Source organism: Heterocephalus glaber, unplaced genomic scaffold (genome assembly GCF_053883595.1).
Source record: "Heterocephalus glaber isolate CG9 unplaced genomic scaffold, H.glaber_assembly_v1.0 deba00000071, whole genome shotgun sequence".
Taxonomy (NCBI): Eukaryota; Metazoa; Chordata; class Mammalia; order Rodentia; family Bathyergidae; genus Heterocephalus; species Heterocephalus glaber.
The window spans coordinates 192,148-219,114 of NW_028258137.1; the positions used below are offsets into that span (position 1 = coordinate 192,148).

Genomic DNA, 26,967 nt, shown 5'->3' on the forward strand with positions numbered 1-26,967 from the left:
GGGCTGCTGTGGCGGGGTGTAGGTGTCAGTGCTGTCACGTTTGGAAACTGATGTCTCTCTTAGCGGGAAGGGTCAAGCGGCAAAAACATAACCCTGAAAATGAACAGAAATTAAAGGAATCAGCCGTGCAGCTCCTGAGACGCCACCAGAACTTGGAGGATCTTCTGCTTGAGGTAAGAGAAAACGGATGCACCTTGCGACCACGCCGACACACACGTAACTTAGATATCGCATAACGTCTGTGAGAAAACCACAGCATGAATACTTTAAAGAAATAAAAGACACTAGGAAACAGGGAGATAGGTCTTTTGCAAATGCAAAGAGAATCTAGAGAGGGGGTGGGGAGGGGAATTAAAAAGAATTAAGATGTGTTAAGTACATGTACCTTCTCCCTAAGGTGAATATAAACATTATGTACTGCACACGTGTACCAATAAAAAAAAGAGGAAGTTGGCTTGGCCTTTGCAGACAGATTCAGGTTTGGGGTTTTTGAACTTGGGAAGGTAGTGTACCAGATGGAGACAGCTGGAAGGAGCTGACCGGCTGAGAGGAAAGAAAAGCTGGAAGCATTTACCTCTTTGGAGATGAACGCACTTGAACAATGAATTTAATAGTAATGTTCAACAGGCTTTAGTAAGTTGTACCTTTAAAAATATTTGAGAAAGGGCTGGGGATTTAGCTCAGTGGTTCCACTGCCTGCCTCACGAGCGCAAGGTCCCAAGTTCGATCCCCAGTACCAAAAAAAAAAATTTGACAATGCCGATTATACAAGAATTATATGCACAGAGCCTGAATTTTGAAAGCAGCACTCTCCGTGTTCTGGTTTCTAGGTAGAAGAGCCACCATGTAAAAAATTATGCCTCAGTAAACTGATTGATAGTAACAGTGCTGAGGCCTGCAGTGATCATGTTAGTTCCTTTATAGGTAAGTTGCATCTTCATTTCCTTAATTGAGTTATACAGGACTTTTCATAGTATGTGACTGGTCTGCTTATAAGTAGACATTTGAATTCCCCCAAATAATGGCTTTCTACTTGTAGGTGTGTGGTCACCACTTGCACATAGTATTTTGTGACTTGTTTTGGGTTCTGCTGCTGGGTTTAAACACTATTTGACTCATGTGAGGCTCAAGGGTGGGAGGAACCAGAATGCCCCACCTCATTCAAGGAGTGGTGCTGACAGTGGTGCTGTGGACAGGACACCAGAAATGAGTCTAGGTGTCACCCCATCACAGTTTGAGGTGAGATGGGGGAATAACAGAAATGAGCCATTTTCTTGTTCTTCACATTTTTAGCATGTAGTGACTGTTGTTTCAGAAAGTGATATTAGCTAATTCATTTTAAAGTCTATTAAAATAATCTTAAGCTAATAGCTCTGCCTTGACAACTGGTCACCGAATGCCACTGGTAAATGATACTGCTTTCCTCATGGTAACTGCATTTGAAATTCCCAGATTATGCACCATCAGTCTGGGGAACCAAGCTTAGCCATACATTCTTGTGTGCTCTTTGGATCAAAGCATAAGAACTTATAGAAAAATATCTTAACTTTGATTATAGAAATATAGTCTCTTAATTCACTAACTTTTTAGTTTGATTTTCAAGCTAAGGAGATGGCTACCATACTGGTATAAGATTAAAGGCTTGTCAAGAAAAAGGAATATATTTTCTTATGGAGATAAATTGGAAACATGTGCTTAGAAATTAGCATTTTTTTCTACCTTTCTCCTGTGAATTATATCTGGACCATAGCAACTGATTTCTAGTACTGTAATTTGAAGTGTCTGTAACTATTGTACATGGCTTCACTTAAATATGTGTTTTCAGAGACTTGCAGAGAATGGGGAAATTTTTTTTTTTGTAATTCACATTTTTTTTTTGTTTTTGTTTTTATTTTTTTGGTGCTGGGGATCGAACTCAGAACCTTGTGCTTGCGAGGTAGGCACGGTGCACTGAGCTAAATCCTCGGCTCTAATTCACATTTTTTTTTGGTACCGGGGATCAAACTCAGGTCCTTCTGCTTGTGAGGCAGGTGGTGGAACCACTGAGCTAAATCCTGGCCCTCTAATTCACATTTAAAAATTTTTTAGTACACATTTCCAGGCACAGTGATACATACATTCATTGTGGGGAGATAGTAGATGTCATGATACATTTATTTTTTTCATATTTTTTCTTGAAAGTTAGTTTTGGAAGCAAGTACATTAGAAAATGCCTTGCTTATGGGCATTGCCTGTTTCTACCCTGTCAAGCATTTCTGCTTTAAGGGCTACAGGCCAGAGGCTGGTTGCTCAGGAGCCTTGTGGCTGCCCAAGGGCCAGTGATTCAGGTTCTACCTGACAGCCCTGAGGACTGAGCATACCCGTGGCCTCTCTGTCCCCAGATGCAAAGCAGAACGCTGGGAAAGCCCTGGCCAGTTCTGACTCCAGCATCAGTGTAGTCAGTGGGAGGAGGCTCAGGTGTGACGTAGTTGATAAAACAGAGTAGGGGGCTGGAATGTTGCTCAGTAGTAGAGTGCTTATCTAGCATTCCTGGAGCCCTGGGTTCAATCCCCAGCCCTGTCCCCTGGAAAAGAAAAATTAATTAATGAGCCCACTGGGCTCCTCGGTTCCTTGTGTTCATTCGAGAGAATGATGTTCCCTAAATACATACGTGTCAGGATGCACCTGCTCATTCTGCTTGCCTGGTGTCACATGAGACGTAACAAGTGCATGTGCGCAGCTCTGGGTTCACTTGCTACTAATGATTGTATCAGAAGCTGCTTTGACCATGACATGCTTGAACTCCTGCCCCCCGCCTTCCAGGTGCTGGGATGATAGGGATGCTATAGCTAGTCTTTCTTCTTACAGGCAGTTTTCTGTAATGCTTACAACTTAAAAGAGGCATTTTAAACCCAGTCTTGTGTTTCCAGTTTCCCTGTGTTTTCAGAGAAAGCTGTGGTTTTGTCTTTAAGGCTCTGCCTTGCGGGATCGAGCCTTGAGGCTGGGGGTTCCTGTGGCTGTCCTGGCAGCCAGGATGGTGGCCTGCAGCATGGAGCAGGTGTGTGCGGAGCCTAGCCATCCAGTTCTGCTCAGCTCGGAGCAGAGGGTAAGGTCCAGTGCCCCTTAGGTGGGAACAGATGGCATTGGTATTGAGCTCTTTGGGAAAATGGGACATTTCTTTAATATTGTTTTAGTTAATTGGCCTGTTTTTAAAAATATTTTCTCTTTTCAGAAGAAGGTATCTTCCTTGTTAGACGTTGCTCAGTATTTATTGACACACAGTATGTTCTCCCGTCTCTCCTTCTGTCAAGAATTATGGAGAGTACAGGTAATTTGAGGTGGCAGTGCTAGTCATGTTTTCCAGGGGTGTTCTTTTGACTTGGGAATCCTTGGGCTTTCTTGGGAATTCACCCAAAGTCCTCAGTCATTAGAGACCTAAACAAAAGGGTGGGGGGCGTCCATCAGATATGTTGTGGGGAGGAAGGAAGTACTTTGGTTCCCTGTTAGCATTTACCTGTCATTATAGTAGTGCTTATTAGAATAGACACATCTCAGAAACATGATGCTCTTCTTTCTTGGATATATTGTTTGAAGGTTTCTAAGGCAGAAAGGTATAAAAATATAATATAAAATTTGGAGATGGTGGCATATGCCTGTAATTGTAACATTTGAGAAGCTGAGGCAGGAGGATCTCTGAGGACAGCCTGAACTACATAGCAAGACCCTGTCTCAAAAACCAAAACAAAAAGCAAAAGTATGTACATATATAATTTAAAAATTGTATTGCCAGGCATGGTGGTACACACCTATAATCCCAGCACTTGGGAGGCTGAGACACGAGGATCTCTTCGAGTTCAAGGCCAACCTAGACTACACAATGAGACTCTGTCTCATACACAAACAACAAAAAAATTGTACCAATAAGCTCTTTCTTGGAGCATTTTGAATTCAGTAGGTTTATAGATTTTTGAAAAGTCCAAATAGTCCAGCAGTAACTATGATTAGCAAGTATTTAGAAGAAGGAAAGTTAAGGCTGAGGAGGTTGCCCACGAGTGTCTTTTCAGTGTTACCCTTCCTGGGTCACAGAGCTCACTGCTCTGTTACGGTCTCTACTCACTGCCATCGAGTTGGGGAAAGGGCGAGGAAGCGTGCACGGCAGAGGTGGGTGTCTGTGGTGCACAGAACAGCGTGACTGCTGGGCCAGCACGGTCCTCAGGGCTCCCTGAGGGCACAGCGAGAGTAGGAGGGAGCAGGCAAGGAAGGCCAGAGCCAGAGGTGGCGGAGGGAGGCCAGCGAGCAGCCTGAGTGCATCCACGGGTGCTGCTTGTCTGGCATCTCCGCGGCCTCCCCGAGGTGGGAGAGGCCCGGCAGAGGTCCTGGCACCCACGGGAGTCTGAGCCTCATCCTGAAAGCTGTGGAAAGACAGCAAGATGGCTCGTCCGCCTGCCCTTGGAGCACATGGGGTGCAGCGTGGGTAGGGTTGGGACAGCTTGCGGAGTCTGGCGGGCAGGAGTCAGAAGAGACCAGAGAGGCTGTGCTGCACAGCACAGGGCCGTGTGATGAGGTCTGAGGCTCGCTGAGTGAGGGCAGACAGTGTGCCGGGCAGGAAGCCGCCCACGCAGGGCACTCACGGTGCTGTCTTTCCCTCAGAGCTCTTTGCTGCTGGAAGCTGTGTGGTGCCTGCATGTGCACAGCGTGGTCAGCCTGCGGGAGCTGCTGGAGAGGTAGTGGGCAGGAGTGGGAGGCTGCGCCTTGACCTGGGCCTTCTGGCCCTGCACCCTGGTCTAGTGTGCCAGCTGCTTGGGGACACCCACTGCGGCTGGGGAGCTCATAGCCACTTGCGCGTGGGGACAGTCCACAGGGGAGGGCACAAGAATCAGGCCACAAAATGAATTTAAGAAATTTGAAATGGTTGAAATCATTCAAAGTATGTTCTCTAACTAGGAAGGAATTTAATTACAGTCAGCACCAGAAGGAAATCTGGAAAATCCATTCTATTTGGAAATTAAGCAACATCTGTCCTTCCTCCCTCCTACTTTCCTCTGCCTTCCCCCTCTTTCTTCCTTTATGCCCTCCTTCCTTCTTCTTTTTTTTTTTTTTTGGTACTGGGGAATTGAACTCTGGTCCTTGAGCCTGCAAGGCAGGCAGCGGAACCACTGAGCTAAATCCTCAGCCCTCCTACTTTCTTCTGTACTGGGGATCAAGCCTGGGGCACTGTGCCACTGAGCTACATCCCCATCCCTATTAATTAATCAGTTAATTTTGAGGCAGGGTCTTGGTAGGGTGCTCAGGCTAGCCTGGAGTTTGGAATCCGGCTTCAGCTTCCTGAGTGGCTAGGTTTAGAGATGTTTGCCTCTGTACCTGGTTTAAACAACATATTTCTAAATAACTAATGGGTTAAAGGATTAGAAGGGAAAGTAGAACATACCTTGAGAGGAATGAAGATAAGAACAGTGTACTAAAATTTACAGGATGCGGCTGATGAAATGTTTAAAGGGGAATTTATAGTTGTGAAAGCCTCTATTTGGGGAAAAAAGTGTTCTCAAATCAACCTAGGTCCAAACCTTAGAGATCTTAGAGACCAGGAAAAGGAGAGCAAACTAAGCATGAAGAAAGTAATAAGAATCAAAACAGGGCCTGGGATTTAGCTCAGTGGCTCTGCCGCCTGTCTCATAATGCAAAGTCCTGAGTTTGATCCCTGGTACCACAAAAAAAAAAAAAAAAAAAGAAAGAAAGCAGAAAGCAGTGAGATGGAAAACAATAGAGAAAATAAGTGAAGAACAAAGTTTCCTTGAAAAGAAGTGGTCACTGGCCCACCTACTATGAGTTATTCCAAATAAGTGACCTATATGAAGATTATTGTTTTTGTGTCAGTAGCAACCAGGGGGGTCCTGCATCCATACCCACTTGGACTTCCTGGACAGAGAGGCCTAGGCCAGTGATGGCGAACCTGGTAGAGCTTTCAGTGATACAAATAGCCTGCTGCAGCCTGTGCTGTAGGTTCCCACCACCATCCTAGGCTGTTACCAGCTGGTGCTCACTGGCCCTGCTTCCTAGAGAGGTGAACATGAAAACTGCCCTAGCCAGCACAGTGCTGCAGAGAACCATGAGTTTGAGATTGCTCTAGGCTACATAGCAAGATCCTGTCTCAAAACAGAGAAATAGTAACTGCCTCTCAGGAGACATGGATGAGAGGATGGGCTCCATCAGGTGTCTGTATATCCCCAGCCATCCTGAAGCTCAGGCTGTGACAGCGTGGCTTTTTGGGAACCTGTGCCTGCTGTGTGAGCAGATGGAAGCCTCCTGCCAGTCCGGCGACACGACCAGGGCTATGCTTTCTGGTAAGGTCACCACAGTCAGGGTCCTGGGGAACAGGCACCTGGCTGGGTGGGGACTGAGACACTGCGAGGTGGGCCCAGCATGACACTGGCTCACCTAGGGCTCCAGTGGGCTCACATTGACCTGGGAGCTGGGGATTTTAGTCAGTCAGCTCGATGACAGAAGCCCCCAGCCCCTCTCCACTCAAGCCACAGACCCTTGCATTGCTGGTGATGCCTGGGAAGGAGCCCAACACATAAAGGCCAGGAGACACCAGCAGCTTGGGGGTTTCTCCTTTGCAAGAGGCGTTCTTCCTGATGCTCAAGCGCATGTGGCTCCTGGTTCTGGTCCCAGAGAAGTGAAGGTGAAGGTGAAGGTGGAACAGAAAGCCTCTAACTTTAGGCTCTTGTTTCCAGCCTTTACAAAGGTGTGAATTACGTATCATCTTGCTCCTTGGAATGCAGGGCTCCTGGGCCCTCCTGTAGTCGGGATTGGCTAGAGTGAACATCCATGAGATGTCTCTTGGAATCTACTTCTCTGTATTAAAAGTCTTAAATATAAACTTGATTTACTATAAGCTTTTCCCTCTAAAACAGGGTGCAGGAAGGACAGTGGCTTGGTGAGTGACTGTGTACTGGGACTGGGTAGGCTTTCCTGAGTCAGGTGCTCCGCCAGTGCTGGTCAGCTTTCCAAGCTGTGTCCACACACAGCCCTCTGAAGCATTACCTGTGTGATTCACAGCTGTTTGGAGACCATAGTGTCCGTAAATATTTTGGGTTTATGCCTTTTCAGATTTTGTGCAACTGTTGGTTTTGAGAGCATTTCAGGAAAACTCCAATGTGGGAAGAACCATGGAGCCTGAGAAGATGCCTCAGGTAGGAGGAAGAGTGAGGTGCGGAGTTTGGAGAATTGACCTCGTTAGGACAAAGGGCCATGGCCCAAAGACCAACCCCCGTCTACACTTTTGATCCCTTGTGGGTGTTCCAGGGCCAGTGGCTGCCACCATGTCCACATTATAGTCTGAGCTCTCTGTTGAGAAGTCCTTGGTGGGGTGAGGGGTCCCCCATGGCGCCCTCGGGAGGTCTGGGCGATGTAAAGGAAAGACACTGGCAGGAATGCTTTCTCATCCAAGGTCTCTGGCCCCCACAGGTCTCCAGGGCAGGGTCTTTAGCACACAGGCCTGTGCTTGCTGGGGTGTACCTAGGCTGCTCGGCCAGGGCGCTGCAGCACCTAAGACCATCTGACCGGGCACTAGAATACCTATCTCGGTCACTTTCTCATTGCTAACACAATGCCTGACACCCACAAAGTAAAGAAGGAGAGGTTTATTTTAGCTCATGTTTAGTCCAGTCAGCTGGCTCCAAGGCAGATGGCACAGTGCAGGTACATGGCAGAGGAGAGCTGCTCGTGGCATGGCAGCAGGAAGCAGTCAAGGAGGGAGCAGAAAGGGAGACAGACCCTTCTAGGCCACGCTCATAGCTACCCATTTCCTCCAAGCAGGCTCGACCTCCCAACATCACATTTATCTATAATCTCACCCACGGATTAGTCCACTGATGAGTATCCCGCCCCCATGACCTGATCACCTCCCAAAGCCAAACCTCTGAGTGCCTGCGGCTTTGGGGCCTAAATGTAACAGTACCCAAGACACCGTAGCAGACTCTTGTGCCCTGTGTGTACCGAGGATAGGGCTGTGGCTCCAGGCCTTGCTGAGAGTACTTGTGTCACAGCTGGAACTTGAGAGGGGCTCACTGAGGGGTAATTTCTAACCTAAGAAGAAATCTTAAAAGTGGCCCTGTCTGCAAAGCAGTTCTCATTATAATTTATGTAACAGTTCTCTTGTGCGGCATGTGTGGGTCACTGCTTGAAAGTTGCCACATGTGGGCCGGGGAATTAGCTCAGTGGTTCCGCCACCTGCCTTGCAAATGCAAGGTCCCAAGTTCGATCCCTGGTACCAAACAAACAAAACTTGTCACATGTGCCTTGTCCTGACAGGTTGCCCTGGCTGTGCTGCAGAAAATGCTGAGCTGTAAGTTGACTCTCAGGACCCGAACTGTAAATGGCTTTGTTTTCTTACTAGCGGTTTCCACAGCTCAAGCCTTGTGTGAAGTAGGTGGCCCTGTGTGTCCCTGTTCGGGCCTGCTTCTAGGCCCCTGTGTGGCTGTGGTCTGTGTGCCTGCCCTCAGCCATCAGCCCTCCTGAGCACTGTCATCTGACGTGCGCTCGGCAGATCTGTGTGTGGGTAACTCTTCTACCCCCCAGACCTTGGGGCCTGAGGGTGTGGGGTGTCACCGTGGACTGGTGGCATCTGGACACCTGCGGGTCTGTGGAAGCCTGATATGTGGAAGGTGACCCCGTCCGGGAGTGCGTGTGAGCAAATGCACGTGTGTGACGGCTGTCACTGTGCTGACGTGTTTCCTGTCGCACATTCTCTCCTCAGTTGCGCTGGACTCCCTGGCTGCTGGCCTTCAGGAGGAGTCCCCGGCTTACAAGGCAGTGAGGTGGTGGTACGTCTGGGGAGGGCAGCCCTGCTTGTCAGGACCAGGGTGGCAGCACTGGCCCTGGGCACCCACCTGCCCTTCCCGGTGACCTTGGGCTCCACTCAGCTTCCTCCTGCCTGCCCCATTCTGGCTCAGGATAGGCCCGGAGGGTTGTGGTAGCTCCCCTCCCTGCACCTGGGTGACCACCTGTGTCCCGAATGGCTGCTCTTCCCCCAGCTCCGTGCTTCCTAGAGCTGTGTTGTCATTCACCCTCCAGCCCAGCCTCACTTCTGAGAGACAGACTGGTGCATGTGTGTGCTGGGGCATCCGGATGGGTGGGGCCTTGAGGTGGAAGTCTTGAGAAGCCAGGCAGATTCCCCCTATTTCCAGCCTTCTCAGTTGTTCTATTTTCAGTTATTTGCTTCTGGTGTTCTGTGTGCCACAAGCACTTGAGCTGTACTTGCTGGATGCACTTATCACTTGGTACTTCTATGGAAAGTCTGCGTGTGCGTTAGTCTGCTCAGGCTACCACAGCAAAGCTGGTGCACTGTGGCGCAGAGCACAGACCTGTCCCATGGTTCTAGACTCTGGGGCCCCCTTTCTGCAACGCTCGCCAGGTGTGTGGAGAGGGGGAGCTGCTCTCGGCTCCATAGGAGGGCACTAATGCCACCCTGAGGCCCTACAACGATGGTCACGTCGGGGATGCGGGCTTTGTGGGCACAGTCTGGTCTATACTGCGTGACCAGATTGCTGAAACTGTAATGACTGCCACTGTTTCAGAGTTTTTAGTTGCCAGTGTTTTTAAGGTCAGACTCGCTCTGGTGGCAGGAAGGCCCCGAGGGACCGTGTACCCAAGGTCTGCCCTGTGGAGTTGGCCCTGGAGTCTGTGCCCCTTGAGGCACCTGTGTCTGCACAGAGATGAACCTGCGGATGCCGGGTGACCTGCAGGCAGCTAGTTTGTCAGTGAGGCACTGACTGTCAGCTGGGGAGCCAGGGACGCAGTTCCCTGCTATACTGAGGAGTCTTGCACAGCTGTGGCTTCCATGAGCTGTGCACTGATGCTGCCTGTGCTGGCAGCCCTCGAGTACCCTTGAAGCCAGACTGTGGCTCCCATTTGCTCCTCGTGTTCTTCTGCCCTGTCCCATGGCGTCCCTTGAGTGCCTGCCCTGTCCACCTTCCAGCCCTCCAAGGAGTGGCACTGGCCTAGTAGCAGTAGCTGCTGTGTCGGCTGTGCATGCCAGGCATGGCCCCAGCTGTGCTCCAGATGCAGCAACGCCCTGGTGGGGAGGGTCAGTGACTCCCATGTCATGTGGTGAACTGAGGCATGTGGAGCAGCTAAATTTGCTGGGACTTGGCGCTGTCACCCTGGCCTCCATCTGGCCCACCTCCCCAGTCTGTGTCCAGTCTGCTGCCTGCTGTAGCCTCCTAGCCTCTCCACTGTGCGTGTCTTGTCGAGACGACCGTCCTTAGGTTCCACCTGAGCCTGTAGCTTCATGTCCTCACTGGCAGATGGTGGTGCCAGTGAGCCAAGGTGCCATTCGTGGTGAGGGACAGCTCCCCGTCCCTGACCCCCTGGTCCTGTGCTACAGGTTTGATGTGTTCAGTGCGCACTCGTGTTGTGTGATTGCGCCAGATCCTCTGAAGAAGTTCTTCCGTCACACACTGGTCCAGACGCTCACGCACAGCCCTGTGCTAAAAGGTAGGCCAGCCGTGTGGTGCCTGCCCAGTGTGTCCCCTGGTGCCTGGGTGATGTTCCAATGGCCCCGATTTATGGCTCTAACCTCCACGGGATCTTGGGCCCTGAAGTGGGTGGTACGGTTTAACCCTCTTCAGACACCTCCAGATGGTGAAGGACTTTTATCACTAGTGTCCTTTCCTGTGGAAGTCATTTCCTGGCCTGGGGTGTGGCTCAGGGGTAGAGCACTTGCCTGGCATGTGTGAGGCCCAGGGCTCCATACCCAGCACCACGAAAAAAGAAGTGGAAGTAATTTTCTTTTGAAAAAATTTAGGATTGAAGAAGAGAGGACAGAGAATTGTCACCTGTGTTGTCGCCAAACAGAGCTATCTGTTTTTTTGGTACCGGGGATTGAACTCGGGTCCTTGTGCATTTGAGGCAGGCAGTAGAACCACTAAGCTAAATCCCCAGGCCAGAGCTATCTTTTTTTTTGTTTTGGTACCAGGGATCAAACTCAGGACCTTGGTGCTTGCCAGGCAGGTGCAGCGCCACTGAGCTACATCTCCAGCCCCAGCAGAGCTATCTTTAACACTAAACAGTTTTTACAGCTTTTTCCTAAGTGGGCTTTTAAATGATGTAATTGTACTGTGAATACCTCAGTTTTATTTTGTATGTCATTATAAACCTATTCTTAAGCAGTTCTGTAGTTTTGTTTTTGGTTTTGGTACTAGGGATCAAACTCAGGACCTTGTGCTTGCCAGGCAGGCGCGATGCCATTGAGCTAAATCCCCGGCCCTTGTTCTGTAGTTTTCTTAAGTGTTTGATTTCAACTTGTCGTCTGCCTGTGGGTGTTTCATTGGCACAGACACTAGGCTCCTTCCTGTCTTCCATGGGCACTGACTCGCTGTCCTGACCTTGTCCACCGGGCTTTTGTGGAATGGGTGGCTGTGAAGCTGCAGAAGGCTGGGAGTGGGGACTTCTGCTCCAGGCCAGCCCCCTAAGGCAGCACCCTGGCTCAGATTGGTTTGCAGACAGTTTAGGGTTTTGAAGTAGCAAAATGTAACTGATTGTTGGAAAAGTTTCCTCATGAATGGGACACAGAATTTCCAGGAGGGAACTGGGCCAAAGCCATAGAAAATCAGTATAGTAGAGAATACAGTTTTCACATCTGTGAATTCACCCAACTTCGGAGTAGGACTGCTCGGGATAAAATTGCATCTGTATTAAAGGTGTGCAGATTTTTTTCCTGTCGTTATTTTTAAAAAGTGCAACAACTACTTAGCATTTACCCTGGATGGGGTGCTACAGTAGCCATGTGCAGGGCAGATGTGAGTAGGTTCCGTGCAGATCACCATTTCCTGTGTATGGGGAACACAAGCATCTGCAGGGGGGTCCTTGGGGGTCCTGGAACCAGAACCCATGGACACTGAGATGTGACTGGTTAACAAACTGGGAAGGGGTGGAGAGTTTAAAAATACAACTTAAAGCAGTTGTTTCCTCACTGAAGCTTGACATGTAGCCTTTCGAGAAGCGGACTTGCAGCTCATGCCTGTCTTTCCTCCTGCAGTGTCAGACGCGGTCCAGATGCAGAGCAGGTGGAGCTTCTCGAGAACACATCCGCTGCTTATCTCTCTCTACTGCCGGGTGAGTGGGCTGACCCTGTGCTTCCCATCCTTGTCGCACTGCCATGAGCTTGAGTCTCCTCAAGACATGGTTGTTCCCACCTGGGCTATAGCCCAGGGTCAGGAGAGTGAACTTGTCACCTGACGGAGCACCAGGGGCAAGGGTTCCTCCAGCCAGTGCCGACCACTGTGGAGAGGAGAGGTTCTGTGCATCTGTCGTCACTGCTCCTTGCCACCTCAGGCTTTCCAGCAGGCAGGGCTGTGGCTAGAGGGAGGCAGGGACCTCTGCTGTCTCCGGTGGCTGGCTGAGCTGTGGCAGGATCGGAGCTTTCCTTTCAGCTCTTCATGATGCTGAGCCCCGAGGAAGCCATCAGCTGTGTGCAGGAAGTTTTGGAGGAGCAGGAAGTCAACTGGCAGCGTGTGCTGTCCTGCGTGTCTGTGCTGGTCACCTGCTTCCCCGAGGCACAGCAGCTGGTGAGAGGTGCGTGCGGAGAGCCAGGTGTGCTGTGCGTGTGCACATGTGCTCTGCGTACTGGCAGCAGCAGAATCCTGGCACTTGAGGGTGAGCCCGTCTGCAAAGCCCTTCCTGACCTGCAGACCTGTGCCTGGTTGGTGCTGAGTGCTGCCCCTGTGTCTAGGTGGCCCATGCTTGTCCCGCTGATGGACACCAGGTCTTCTGCCCAGCACATCCTGGATGGGTCCCTCAGCCACTAGCCAGTCTCGCATCACCTGTGGGCTTGTCATGTCTCGCAGATTGGGTGGCCCGTTTGATGGCTGGTGCCTTCGAGAGCTTCCATCTGGACAGCATGGTCACTGCATTCCTGGTTGTGCGCCAGGCTGCACTGGAGGGCCCTGCTGCATTCCCACCCTATGCGGACTGGTTCAAGGTCAGTTGCCCGGAAGTTGGTTCCCAGACTGTGACGCTCCGAGCAGGCCAGCCTGCGGAAGTCACGTTTCCCCATGGAGGCAGCGTCAGGTGCTTTGCAGAGGTGGCCTGAATAGACTTCCAGCTGCTGTGGAGGCTCTGAATCCCTCTGGTCTCCTCTCATGGGTCCATCCCTCGGTGTCAGGAACCCACTGGGCAGGAGCTGACAGTGCCTGCCACTCTGCAGGACAATCTGGGCATCTGAGGCACAGCCCCTAGGCCTCAGAGCCCTTCAGTCTCCCTGTCAGTGCCTGCAGTGCACCCACTCTCACTCCGATACTTTCACAGTACTCCTCAAACCTCATATTTGCCTGGAAAGGGCTCAGAAGTGCAGGCCTGGGACCACCCAGACCCACAAGAGCTATGTCCCCAGGGGAAGCTTCGGGGGTCCGGCCAGTCCAGGCTGAGGCGGGATCCTTGAGGCATCTGCCTGGAAGGTCAGGTGCGTTGTTATCCTTTTATGGTCTTGTGCAAGTTTGCCTTTGCAGAGCTGCCTGGCTCTTTGTGAAGTTTTGGGTTTCCCGCCAGCACTGCTAGAGAGTTCATGTCCTTGAAGGCACTGGTTCTTGGAAGGCACTGTGACCAGCTTGTCTGACATGGGGTTTGGGTGGGTGGTGGATGTATCCTTTGCTTTGCATCCCCTCTCAGCATCCTGGGCCTATTGCCCCTGCCCACGTGGCCTGAGCACTCACTGGATGGATGGGAGCTGACTGCCCTAGCACCAGGATGCACCCACACTTGGCCCTCAGCCCTGCTGACCTCTGTGCCTGGTGTGTGTGCGCACACAGTGTCTGCCATAGGGCCTTTGCCCTGTGGATTGCTGCAGTGGTCTGAGTGGGGTCAGTGTCTCGGGTCTGACTGACTTGCCCAGGGCTGGCCTCCTGAGAAGAGCCATTTTTAAAATGCTTCATGACAGTATGGTGCTGGTTTCTTGTGCTCTTCCATTTACTGTTTTGATACCGGGGATCGAACTCTGGTCCTTGCGCTTGCAAGGCAGGTGGCGGAACCACTGAGCTAAATCCCCGGACCTCCATTTACTTTTTAAAGTCAACTTCTTCAAGCTGTAATTTAAATAAAGTGCAACCAATTTACATCTACAGTTGGGTGCACTGTGATAAATGTATCCTATGTGTGTTCAGAGTTTGAAGGTCTGTTAGTCTGTCTATACATGTTCTGAGACAGGGTCTCTTGGGTTGCCCAGGCTGGCTGAACTCCAGGACATAGCCATCTTCCTGACTCAGCCTCCCCTACCGCTGCATTTGGTTCTTAATCTATATTTTATAAAATGTTAATCGGGGCTACAGTTGCTAATTTGAGCCCTCTGGTCAGTGATGTGGTTTGTAGCACATCACATTATGCAGCTACATAATTTTTTGTAATAAGAACTGCCTTTTTCCAGAGTGACTCAATGATGGGCTTGATGCGGCACAGGGTATGGGTCGCTATGGGCGTCTCACAGAAGGCTTCTGGGAATGGCAGGTCCCAGGAGGTGGCCTCAGTGTCAGCCACCCTGGGGTCAGCATGTCGCTGAAGCTGAGGTCTCATGGGGCGAGTGTCACCCAGGGGTGAGGCAGTTCTGTGTGAGCCTGGGTCTCCTCCCTCCTTTGTTGGTGGGAGAACCTCCTGGGGGAAGTGGGTGGGGTAGGGATGATCTTGCAGTGTGTTTTTTTTTTCTGAATCTTTAACCCAGGGGTGTGGAGCGGCTTTCCTGGTGTCTGCTGCAGACAGTTAGTGTCTCTGAGACTGCTTTTTCCCTGACTATACTCAGCCATAGGATGGTGTCACTAATTCCCGTTAGTCTGGTGGCTCTTAGTGTTTGCTGTCTGAATGCGTGTGTTTGCTTCCATGAGTGTGCCCTTGGGGGCCACAGGAGGGTCCCACCATTGCTATTCCCTACAGCAAACTATTTCTAACTTTCTTTGAATAAACTTTCTTTTTTTCTTTTCTTTTTTCTGAAACAGGCTCTTGCTCTGCAGTTCAGGCTGGTCTTAAACTCACCGTGTAGACCAGGCTGGCCTCACACACACAGCAGTCCTCCTGCTTCTACCCCCAGGTGCTGGGATCACAGGCGTGCGGCACCATGCCTGGCTCTCTCTGAATAAACTTTCACCCTATCTCCTCTGCGGAGGCTCAGCAGTGGCCTCTGTCACTTTTTTTGTACCAGGGATTGAACTCAGGACCTTGCACTGGTGAGGCAGACACGATGCCAGTGAGCTGAATCCCCGGCCCCTGTCACTTTTGTCAGTAGCAGGCTTCTGTGTATGGATGGTGCAGCTTGCAGGGTGGGCACCGAGTGGTGGGTTTTATGCAGTCATCCTCCCCAGGCCTCCTTCGGGAGCTCGCGTGGCTACCACAGCTGCAGCAAGAAGGCCCTGGTCTTCCTCTTCAAGTTCCTGTCTGACCTCGTGCCCTGGGAGGCCCCCTGGTACCTGCAGGTGAGGAGCTGTGTCTGTGCCTCCTGTAGACCCTCCAGGCCTGCACGGCCTCTGCCCTTTCCCAGGTGGCTACGGGAAGCTGGTGTGGAAGGGTTGGAGGGAGGGTACAGATCTCAGGTGCTGCCCACAGGAGGAGAGGATGAATGGCCACGGTGGGTTGGGAGACCCTGGGAGCAGCTTGCCAGTTCGGGGACCCTAGCCTGGTTTCAGAAAATTGTTTATCTCATATACGCAAGGAGAAGAATCTGGGAGGGTGTACCCCTAGGCTGCCAGTGGTCCTAATACCCAAGAGTGGAAGTAAAGAAATGGGACTTTCTATTAGTTTATTTGAATTTTGTGGGGGGATTTTTGGTAGCGGGGATCGAACTTGGGCCCTTGCGCTTGTGAGGCAGGCGGCGGAAGCACTGAGCTGAATCCCTGGCCAATCCGATGTTGTGGTTTTTGAGACATGTAGCTCATGTAGTTCACTCTGGCCTGGAACTCGACGATCCTCCTGCCTAGGTCTCTGAGCGCTGGATTTACCGGTCTGCACCGCTCTTCCCAGGCCTTTGCCTCACCCGGAAAGAGTGGGTGGGGCCTGTGGGGGAGTGAGGGCCATGCTACCATTCAGGGAGGCTGGAGCGGTCCCGGCCTGTCCTGAGTTCTGGGTCCCCTTCTCTTGTGTTTTGGTTAAGTTAGTCATCCTTTAGGGGGCGTTGCTGGCTCATGTTAGACCTGCGAACCCCGCCATCATCGTCGGGGTGCTGCATCCTGGGGGAGCAGTCTGGCTGCCCGGTCGCTCTTCAGAGACCGCTCTCCCAGAGCCTGGCCTCAGGCTGTGTGGGCCTGGTCTTTCCCAGGATGTGGCCAGTGGCTGTGGTGTGGGTCGCAGGTGGCCCCCACCAGCAGCACCCTCTTGCATGGGGCTCTCTCTTGACTTCTGGCCTTTTTGTGGTGGGCTCTGCTTTGCTGGTGTCTGTCTCTGCTCAGCATTGCTCCTGCACCGTCTCTGGGGGTGACTCACCATGCTCTGTCCCAGGTGCACATTCTCTACCCGCCACTGGTCCCGAGCAAGTACCGCTGCGTCCTTACTGACTACATCTCGCTGGCCAGGACACGGCTGGCTGACCTGAAGGCAAGTCATTGCCCTCCCCAAGCTGCCCGGCAGCGGCCAGCGACCACCTTCTTGGCATTTTCTTTCTTCTCTTTCGAAGGTTTCCTTGGAGAACATGGGACTGTATGGAGATGGGTCCTTAGCCAGGGACGTTGCAGAGGTAACATGGCCTCGGTTGCTCGTGATCTTGGTCTGCTGCTCTGTGCTGTGACTTGAGCATTTGTCCTCTGGTGCTGCACCTGATTGGCCCCTGATGCAGGCAGCAGTGTCCTCCCAGGGGCAATTTGTCCTGTGATGTCTGCAGGCACTGACTGTGCTGGCTGGGAGGCTGCAGCGCAGAGGAGCTGCCGGGGTCTTCTGGGATGGAGGAGAGGTCTGCCCAGTTTTCCTAGGAATTGCAGAAAAGTGGCAGCAGCGGTCATGGGAACCAGTGTCAGTTGGCCATGTGGTCTGAGTGTCGCTGTACAAACAACCTTTTATACTTTTGATGACTTTTTGTTTTTTTCGCACTGGGAATCGATCTCAGGGCCTCATGCTTGCCTGGCAGGCACTGTATGGCTGAGCTACATCCCCGGCCCCTTTTTAGGACTTTTAAAATTTTTATTAGTACATGTTTGCAGTTCACGCAGTTTGCAGTCATCTTGGGGAGTGGTTCAATGTGCATACCACGCTTGTTTCTCTTTTTTTTTTTTTTTTTTTGGTACTGGGGATTGAACTTGGGTCCTTGCGCTTGTGCAGCAGGTGGCGAAACCACTGAGCTAAATCCCCAGTCCAAGGACTTTTACAGTTTCAAGTTGTGAGAGAATATTTATAGATGCCGTTAGTGTTGGGTGAAAGACTCTCACGGAGTTTTCCATTTAACATTTAATGCTGTTCAGAAGTTGCCATTTCACCATTTTTTAAAAATTCTTTTATTGGTACATTTTAGGTAAACAGTACATTTACGTTTATCTTTGGGTGCTTGTGCCTGTACATGATGTGTCTTGGTTCTTATTTTTTCCCCATTACCTGTGCACCCTTCACCCCTAAACCCTTCCCTATTTACATAGATTTTGCTTCCATTTTTTTTTTCTTTCTCATCATTTTTCCTTTCCCTTCTTTCCTTTCCCCTTCCCCTCCCACCTCCCCTACCCCTTTGGACCTTTTTTCCTATTTCAAATTATCAATCATTCATTTTAATCATTTTAATCCTTATTTACACTTTCAGTTTCTCACACTAGAGAAACTATTTGGTATTTACACATGTGTGTCCTGTTTATTTCACTTAAGAGTATGGCCTCTACAGGCACCCATTTAGCTATAAATGACTCTAGTTTCTCGTTCTTCATGGCCGAGTAGTACTCCATTTTAGAAAAACCCCCATCTTCTTTATCCGGTTTCCAGTCGACGGGCCCTTGGGCTGTTTCCAAGCTTTAGCTGTTACAGACTGTGCCGCTATAAACATGGAACCATTTTTTTTAATCTCAGAAATTAAGCCTATTGCTTCCTGTCTGACTGGCAGAGAGAGAGGGGATGAGGTGCAGCCAGACAGAGGGGACCAGTGGGTGGGGGCTTCTTGGGGAAGGGGCCGTGCCCAGGAGCCTTGCAGGGCCTAGCCTGAGTGACTGAGAGCAGGAAGCGGCAGTGTAGTTCATCTCCGTTTTGCTTGTGTTGGGTTCACGTGAGTTCCAGGTCCCCTTGCCCGTGGTATCACCTGTCTAGACCCGTGGCTGTGAGGCCACGCAGGCTGTGCCAGCCTAAGCTGCTTGTTCTGTCTCCCTCACATCTTCGGGTCTCTCTCTTCTTCCCTGGGTGGGAACCAGCCCCGCAGCCAAGCGGCCCAGGATGTGGAGAAGGCCGTCTCGATGTTTGAACACACAGGGAAAGTCCCGGTCCCTGTCCTGGAGGCCAGGTAGGGTCGGGCTGCTGTGACAGTGCCAGGCTGGTGGGCCCTTCTGAGTGTGACTGGGTCTGTTCACAGAGCTGCATGTGTGTTGGGGTCACGGTCTGTTGGCGGGAGACAGCTGGGCTGTGGATGTCAGGTCAGAGGCGAGGCTGTGGGTGTGGAGTGAGGCCTGGAAGTGTGCTGCTGAAACATGCTCCGGGTGGGACCCCGGACTGCGTGGGCAGGAGGATGGGCCCGTGGGCAGGTACAGCAGTTGTTTCAGTTAATGCCTTCTTAGGGGTAGGGGAGAGCTAGTCCTAGAGGTTAAGCAGCAAGGCTTTATTGAATTCAGTGTGATCCCAGATATCAAGAATTCTGGTTGCTGCCAATGTGGGTGGATTGATTTTAACTCTTGGCATTTTGAGACCAGTTCCAAGGAGAAGGCCTGGATTGGCCCCAAAGCAGTCCTCATGGCTTTCAAGTAGTCCAGGTTCTGTGGCCTAGCCCAGGGCAAGTGGAATGTGGTCCCAGTTCCCTAGACTGCATGGTTGTTATGGTACAGACTGCCCTGGGAAAGACTGTGCAGGACAGTGGAAAGGACTCCAAAACAAGCCTCAGAGCCATAGCTCAGTGTGGTGCTGCACGCTTGTCATCCCAGCACTGTGGGAGGCTGCAGCAGGAGAATTGCAAGTGAAGTCCAGCCTGGGCAACTAAGAGAGACCCTGTCTCAAAATAAGAAAAGGTGAGGGGCCAGGGATGTAGCTCAGTGTGAAGGCCCAGTGTTGCAAAAACAAACACGGAGTGTAGAGGTAGAGCTGCCCCTGGGTTGTCAGAACCTCAAGTAGGAGGTGCCTTTCTCTTGCCTAATTATAGTGCTGTTCGTCCCTCTGCCGCAGCATATTCAGGAGGCCCTACTACGTGTCCCACTTCCTCCCTGTTCTGCTGACGCCTCGTGTGGTGAGTGGCGTGTCACTGCGTCTGGGAAGGAGGGTGCCCTTGAGTGTGGCTTACTTGATCCTCTCCTGCCTTCAGCTCCCCAAGGTCCCTGATGCACGGGCAGCGTTCATCGAGTCTCTGAGGAGGTACACAGGGCTTTGGGAGGCTGCCATTTGCAGTGGGTGTAAAGATGCTGGTTTTTATAGAGAAATTTGTATATTAAACATGTTTTATATGTAAAATATTGGCTCAGAAGTTAGTTGGTTATTCTTTTTTAACAAAATTTGTTTTACTCTGAAAAACATCACTTGGGATCTTTTTTGGGGGGATAGGAAAGTTTTATTGAAGGTAGGGAAAGAAACAGGCTCCATAGAGTAAGTTTGAGCCAAGTAGAAGGGAAAGAAGAATGGCCAACAGTGTGAGGCGGCCACCACGCGTCTTGAGCGAACATTTGGTCTGGCAGTTAGAGTGAATGTTCCAGTACATTAACGTGGAGAAGGAGGTCAGGCAAGGAAATGAGAGTCCTCGAGAGCCTCGCGTGTGAGCATCTTGTCTAGAAGGTCGTGGCCAGCTCAGCTGCCCCTCACCCTCCAGCAGTGGGAAGGAGCAGTGTCTGCAAGGCTTTCCTGAAGTAGGAGGAAGCTAAATCCTGCCTTCCAGTGAAGTCTAGGAAGAGGTGGGGAGGAGAGAGAGCCTGGACAGGCATTCTTTTTCATCTGACAGTAAGGCCATTCTCTGGGAGCCTTATTTTTATTTCTGATATAAAATACTTCAAATATACAGAAGATACAGATAACAGTTTAAAATGCCTGTTTATAAAGTACCCGTGAACCTCTACCTATATTTTGCTATCTTTGTTTTTTTAAAAAAATAAAACTGGGAGCAGGGTGTGGTGGCGCACACCTGTAATCTCAGCACTGGGGAGGCTGAGGAAGGAGGATTGCTGCAAGTTTGAGGCCAGCCTGGGCTGGATCCTGTCTCCAAACAATAATAATAAACAATGGAAGCAGGTCATGATGGTTTGTGGCTGTAATCCTCCCACTTGGGAGGCTGGGCCAGAAGGATCAAGTTTGAACTCAGCGGGGCAACTTAATGAGACTTTGTGCCTCAAAATAAAATTTAAAAATCTTACTTACAGAGTTAAAGTCCCTTTAGTCTGGCTCCCTGACCTCACTCCCTTTTCCTGTCCAGAGAAACCCTTATCCTGATAGTGTGTAATTCATTCTTTTTTTTTTTTGAGATGGGGTCTTACTGTGTAGTTCAGGCTGACCTTGAACTCACTATGTAGCCCAGACTGGCCTCAAACTCTTGGTGATCCTCCTGCCTCAGCCTCCTGAGTGCTGGGATCACAGATGTGCGCTGCCATGGCCAACTACTAGTGTATGATTCTTTCCTTTATTCTTTTTTTTTTTTTTCTGGTACCAGGGATCGAACTCCTCGGGTCCTTGAGCTTGTGAGGCAGGCGGCGGAACCACTGAGCTAAATCCCCAGCCCTTTCCTTTATTCTTTTAGTATGTTTGTTTACATCTGTATGTTAGGTGCGTAGGCACAAAGTACAGACATCAGACAAGGTTTTGTGCTTTTTCTTTTTTGGTACCGGGGATCGAACTCGGGACCTTGTGCTTTGTGAGGCAGGCACTAGAACCCCTGAGCTACATCCCCGGCCCAGGTTTTGGCTTTTCAGTTGTGAGCGGTGCCGTGCATATCATTATCGAAGTGTTTTCACTCACCCTGTCCGCCTTGTGCGTGTTCACTGGCTTTTGCTGCTCTGAGGAGCCTGGCTTTGTACCCAGAAACGACCGTGTCGCATGCTGCTTGCTGCACAGGCTGCATGAACTGACTGTGCCTCATGAGTTGTCCCCTCTCCTGTGGTTGGATGCTCAGGTGCTTTGCAGTTTTATTCCCCTTAACAGTGCTTCGGTGAACACCTTGTGTCTCCATGAGAAGGTTTTTGGAATTTTCAGTGAATTCCATTGGTTTTACAGATTAATTTGAGGACAGTGGACTCTGATACTAAGTTGTCTATTCCATTGTGATTCTTTTTATCCATAAAGATTTTGTGCATCTTTTGTTAGATTTCCACTAAGTACCTGGCTTTTGTTGCCACTTTGAACAACATATTCTCTGGCTTTTTGTTGTTGTTACTGCTGAGGTTAAAGTCACCTGGGATCTAGTAACCCTGCTGAGCTTAGTCTTAGTAGTTGGCTAGTTGGCTGGATTTCCTTCATAGATAATCATATTGTCTGCAAGAACAAATGTTTGTCTTTCTTTTTTTTTTTTTGGTACCGGGGATCCAACTCGGGTCCTTGTGCTTGCACTTCAGGCGGTGAAACCACTGAGCTAAATCCCCAGCCTGTTTGTCTCTTTCTTTCTGATTTTTAAAAAATGCTGCACATAATATATTTAAATGACATTCACACTTGGGAAAGGAAAAGATTTAAAAACATACAAGGAAAATTTGAGTTACTCAGTGGTACCTTGGTTTACGAACTTAGTATGTCACTGATTTTGGAAAAGATGACCACATTTGTGTTTATGTAGGAAAGATGGCCACGGTGGTGTTTGTCACCTAATGCAGAGTTTGCAAATAGAAACAAAATTTGGGCAAATGCTTCTGTTTGCAAACCAAATTGTTGGCAAACAAAAATGTTTGTCACCTGAGGCCCCACTGTAAACTTCTATTGTAGAAGCAGTACTAGACATTGTACAAGATTAAAAAATACATTGCAGGACTGGCGATTTAGCTCAGTGGTTCCGCCGCCTGCCTTGCAAGTGCAAGGACCCAAGCTCGATCCATGGTACCAAAAAAAATACATTGCAAGCAGAAATACAGGATAAGGCCCGGGGATGTGGCTCAGTGGTACCGTGCCTGCCTGGCAAGCGCAAGGTCCTCAGTTTGATCCCTGGTACCGAAAGAAAAATAAAAGGATAAAACCTGACATTCTCAAGCCACAGAGTTTACCACAAACTCTTTAGTTCCCTCTCAGTGTTTATGCCTCCCTTTGTTCTGCACGGACTTGTAGCCTGCTGTGGGACTGCAGGAGTCATAGCTGCCTGCTGTGGTTGTGTGCGTGCCCTTTGTCACACTGAGAGGCCCCTCCACGGCTCTGCTGAGGATTTGTACAGGCCGTGCCATGGTGATTGCTCTGATAGATTCCTCCAGAATAGCTTCTGTTTGGTGTGATTCTTTGCGCAAGGAGCTGCTGATTTGTTTTCACGATGGTCAAGGTGGGCTCTGCACCGTGTCTGGACTCTTGTGCGATGTTGCTTTGGCAGCGCGGCCTCCGCACCTCTGGGTGGACTAGGCAGCCTCCTCTTCCCTGGGACAGTTGTGTGTGACAGGGGTTCTGTTGCTGGAGTAGTGGCAGAAGTGGCTGCAGAACCTCTAGTCTTGGTGGCTTTTGTGGCATCAGAGACTGGGCCACTGACTCATTTTCTTGGATGGCCTTTAGTCAGATTTTTAACCCTTCCTGAGACTTTTTATAGATTTCTAGAAACTTACTTCATCTAAGGTTTAAAATTCACTGACAGTGTTGTTCACATGGTGACAAAGGGCTGCCAAAGACCCTGTCTCAGAAAAATAAGTGTAGCAAAGATGCCCGAGAAGATGGTGCTGTGAGGCAGACTGAGTTCAGTGGGACGCAGAGAAGAACGGGGACAGCTGTGCTCCAGCATAAAACCCCACATGAGGGATCTGGGTCAGAGCAGGAACCTCAGCCTGGAGTACACGCAGGCCGCGGGGTCTGCGGTGTTAAGGCTGTGGGTGGGTGTTTTTCTTAGGGTTGCTCATATTTACTGCTAATAGTGACATAGGGGCAATCACTTAAATCCATACGTGTATTTTAAATCATGCTTTTTTATTGGTACATGTTTGTAGTACATTATGATTGCGTTCATTGTGGAGAATCGGTACGTGTACATTTTTTCTTTTTTTTTTCTTTTGGTACCGGGGATTGAACTCAGAACCTTGCACTTTCGAGGCAGGTGCCAGAACCACTGATCTAAATCCCCAGCCCTCACGTACATTTTTTAAGACCCCCTTCCTTGCCCTCACTTGTTTTTTCTTTCTTCTAAAACCAGTACTGTACTCTGTATAGTGCTATATAATTTATTTAACTTTAATTTATAATTTTTATTTTAAAACAGCTTTGAAAGTATGGACTGGAGAATTGAATTGACTTGGATATTGTCTTCTGATCCAGGGCAGACAAAATCCCCCCATCTGTGTATGCCACCTACTGCCAAGCCTGCGCCACTGCTGAGGAGGAGAAGTCGGGAAGTAAGGCTCACAGCCACCGTGTGCTGAGACTTGTGAGGATGAGCATCTGTAAACCGGTGCCTGTGTCGATGCCTGTGTCGGTAGCTGCAGGGGCTGGATGGTGTGCGCTCCGGGCAGGGCTGCTGGAGCAGAGGCCAGCACCACAGTGATGCCAGGCTCAGTCACTGCACTGGGAGGCCAAATGAGACATCATCCCTCAGGCTTGGTGGCCTGAAAGCAGCTGACTGGCCCTTTCCTGGGGGTATTGTACTCTGGAGGCCACTGTGTCACATTTACAGTGCCTGGTGGCCCCTGGGGATCGGAGGCAGGTCCTCGTGGGTTGTGGGCTCTGCTTTCTGATCATTTAGTTAGGGCTGCAAGTGGGGGGTCTTTCTGGCCACAGGAGATGTGGACTCAGGCCTGGGCTGGCTCCTGTGGCCCCATTCCTAGAGCCCTGGCTCTGCCACCTGCATGGGGCACGGTGGCAGTGCTGTCAGGAACAGGTCTGTTTGCTGGTGATGGCACTTCACTGGCAACCGCTGGTGCCACCCTGTCAGCTGTGTGGGTGCTGCTGTTTTAGGTTCTCTGCTGCCTGTAGGCCCAGCGGGCCATGTGAGGCTGTCCTGACCAGCTGAAGTCCTCTTCCTGGTTCTGGCTCCAGGCGCCTCCTTCTTACTCTTAGACCATGTTCCACAGCCATGGAGACCAGAGATACGAATGGACGAAGAATGGCATGCCCTGAGCTGTGGGGGCAAGTGGTGTGGCCATAGCCACAGGCTGGGGCCTGGCCCACCATGGGGCTCTGGAATGTCTTCTCTCAGGGTGTGGCGGAACTCACAGCCGGGGTTGCTAGCTTCGTTTAGGGTGAGGCCATGGCACAGCAGGATGTCTGTGTGCTTGTGCCTTTTCTGCCACCCCAGGACTTGTCCCGCTCTTCACGTATACCTGGTGCACTTTCCTTTTTAGAACAAGGGCTGTGTGGAGGGGTCTGAACCCGTGTCCTGCAGAACATAAGCGTGACTTTGTGGGGGGGGGGGTTGGCTCTTGGACACTGCTCAGATAACCCATCCTCCGGCCCTGATCCTGACTCTGCCCTTCAGCCTTCAGGGCTGTGCTGGTCTTTCTTCATCACATATGTGCTTTTCACAGCTGTGGAAGTTGTGACCACAGCCTATTTTTTTCTTAAACTTGTGTATAAATATGTCATTTTTTTTGTGTGGTCCCCTCCCTCAGGTGCAGACCCAGGAATGGAGACAAAGCCCAGCTATGCGGAAGAGGCCTTGGGGCCACTCAAGGCTGCACTAGGACAGCTCAGAGCCTTGATGGCCAACCCCATGCAGTACGACGGTGAGGACCCAGTGTCTGGTGGGATGTGTGTCCTGGGTGAGTGTACAGCTGCAGTGGGAACCCCTGGCATGTCTTCCCTGTGGTCCAGCGTGCTTGACTGTGGCTGATGGGAGACAGGCCAAGGGCAGCTGTTGTGCCCCTCTACAAGAGCTGAATGTTCTGCTGTTGGACATCCCCAGAGGAGGAAACCAGGGGTGGCTGGTGGGGGCACAGTTCTTTTCTTACCCTGATGGCAGGTGTGAGATCAAGCACACGGGACTGTTGTGTGAAGCAGCATGAAGCGCTCACATGTGCACTAGGAATATGTGGCCGCAGAGTGCTGTTACTTGCGGTCCTGACCAGAATCACCGACTCTAGGCCTTGTGGATTCCTTTTTCTTTCTTTTTTTTCTGGTACTGGGGATTGAACTTGGGACCTTGTGCTTGTGCAGCAGGCGGTGGCACCACTGAGCTACATCCCTGGCCCCCCGTATCACATTTTTAAAGGCTTGAAGTCCAAGATCGGCAGTCCCCATGGGCTTGCTTGCACCCAGCATGGTGGAGGAGCAGAATCTTGTTTCGAGATGGAGCCAGAGGGACTGAGGAGGGTCAGGCTGGCTCTTTAGGACACCCCTCTTGGGAGGCCTGACAAGTTTGTCCTTCTGAGGACGATGCCCCCCCCCCCATGTCACCTTGCTCCCAACCTCCCTCTGGAGGGTCCCACCTCCCAGCGCCACCGTCTGGGGGACCAAGCCATAGCACTGAGCATGACAGATTTTTGTTTCTCCTGGATGAGTTTCATTCAGCTCACAGCCTGGTGTGTGGGGGCGGTGCTCGCTTGCTATGCCCAGGCCATGCGCATGGTGGTAGGAGTGTGGCCTTGCAGAGTTGTGCTCGGGCAGATGTGGTGGTTATGGGTTGGGTTTTTTGTTTTGTTTTGTTTTTTGGTGGTAATGGGAATTGAACCCAGGGACTTTGTATTGAGATGCCTTCCCCAGCCCTTCTTTTTCTTTTTATTATTCATTCATTTGGTATGGGGGATCAAACTCAGGACCTCAAGCTTGCCAGGCAGGCGCTGTGCTGCTGAGGTAAATCCCTGGCCCTTTATTCTTCATTCTGAGGCAGGGTCTTGCTGTGTTGCCAGGCTGGGCTTGAACTTTCGACCCCTGCCTCAGTCTCCCAGACACTCGCCATCATCAGCTCCCGGCCCTTGTCTTGAGGGTGGGTTTGAGGGCTCTTACTGTGTTGGCCAGGCCGGCCTCCAGCCTCCGAGTCCTGGGCTCAAGTGATCTCTCCGTCAGCTTCGAGGGTGCCAGGACTGTGGTGGTGCCCTGCTCCTGCTCAGAGTGTGAGGTTCAGAGCCTTGAGGAAGAGTCCACTGAGGGAGCGAAGCCTGAGGAGAGTCGGGTCAGCCCTGTTTCCAGCAGCAGTGAGGTGGTTTCTGTGCTGCAGTGCTGTGTGGCTGCGTAGTGTCTGGAGCAGGGCATCTGGGAGGCTTGTGCTTCGCCAGCCTCGCCGCAGATAGAGGGTGGCGAAGGCACTGTCAGCTCTCGGCCAGTCGAGGAGGGAGTACTGGACATGGCGGGCCTGTGCTGCCCATGCTGTGTGCTTGATGCTGGGCAGCATGAGTGTCAGGGTCTTGCCACTTGCCACCAAAAGTGTGGATGAACAGTTTCCACTGCTGGGTTGGGTTCATTGGTGTGTTGCCCCTGTGTGCAGGGGCTGGGGGCGGGCGGAATGGCCTGGCTTCCCACAAGCCCCCACCCACCAGGTGTCATGCCCACACTTCCCACCCATCTCGTATTCTCTGCAGTTTTGTCTGCTCAGATGGCTGTGGTTGCTGAAAGGCTTGGTGCCGTCTTGGGTCGTAGGATGGATGATGTCTGTTCCGAGGAAACGAAGATTCAGCTCAGCATCCTTGCCCCAGACATCCCGCAGCAGCACCAGGCGGTGGGTGTGGGCAATAGGAGGCAGCTGTCAAGGGCCTGGGGCTGGCTGGGCCACCAGAGCCTGTTGGCATAGGAGGAGTTCTTTTACTTTGGAGGGCTTTGGGGTCA

General features: G+C 51.0%; 1 protein-coding gene across 4 annotated transcripts in view; it reads left to right on the plus strand.

The window, feature by feature from the left end:
* Fanca (FA complementation group A) overlaps window positions 1-26,967 on the plus strand; it is a 49,772-nt gene that overhangs the window by 5,327 nt on the left and 17,478 nt on the right. For 2 of the 4 annotated variants that reach the window (XM_087206826.1, XM_013071429.3), the window contains exons 4-25: window positions 64-173; window positions 831-924; window positions 2,952-3,085; window positions 3,212-3,307; window positions 4,630-4,703; window positions 6,208-6,320; window positions 7,090-7,172; window positions 8,293-8,326; window positions 8,738-8,804; window positions 10,367-10,476; window positions 12,020-12,096; window positions 12,414-12,555; window positions 12,828-12,961; window positions 15,324-15,434; window positions 16,453-16,548; window positions 16,628-16,687; window positions 18,330-18,418; window positions 19,288-19,348; window positions 19,424-19,473; window positions 23,530-23,606; window positions 24,819-24,932; window positions 26,724-26,860. In XM_087206826.1, the coding sequence (XP_087062952.1) occupies window positions 64-173; window positions 831-924; window positions 2,952-3,085; window positions 3,212-3,307; window positions 4,630-4,703; window positions 6,208-6,320; window positions 7,090-7,172; window positions 8,293-8,326; window positions 8,738-8,804; window positions 10,367-10,476; window positions 12,020-12,096; window positions 12,414-12,555; window positions 12,828-12,961; window positions 15,324-15,434; window positions 16,453-16,548; window positions 16,628-16,687; window positions 18,330-18,418; window positions 19,288-19,348; window positions 19,424-19,473; window positions 23,530-23,606; window positions 24,819-24,932; window positions 26,724-26,860 (2,063 nt within the window). Of the gene's footprint in view, window positions 1-63; window positions 174-830; window positions 925-2,951; window positions 3,086-3,211; window positions 3,308-4,629; window positions 4,704-6,207; window positions 6,321-7,089; window positions 7,173-8,292; window positions 8,327-8,737; window positions 8,805-10,366; window positions 10,477-12,019; window positions 12,097-12,413; window positions 12,556-12,827; window positions 12,962-15,323; window positions 15,435-16,452; window positions 16,549-16,627; window positions 16,688-18,329; window positions 18,419-19,287; window positions 19,349-19,423; window positions 19,474-23,529; window positions 23,607-24,818; window positions 24,933-26,723; window positions 26,861-26,967 lie in introns of those variants that run through there. The other 2 variants (XM_087206921.1, XM_087206956.1) reach the window with 2 other exon arrangements.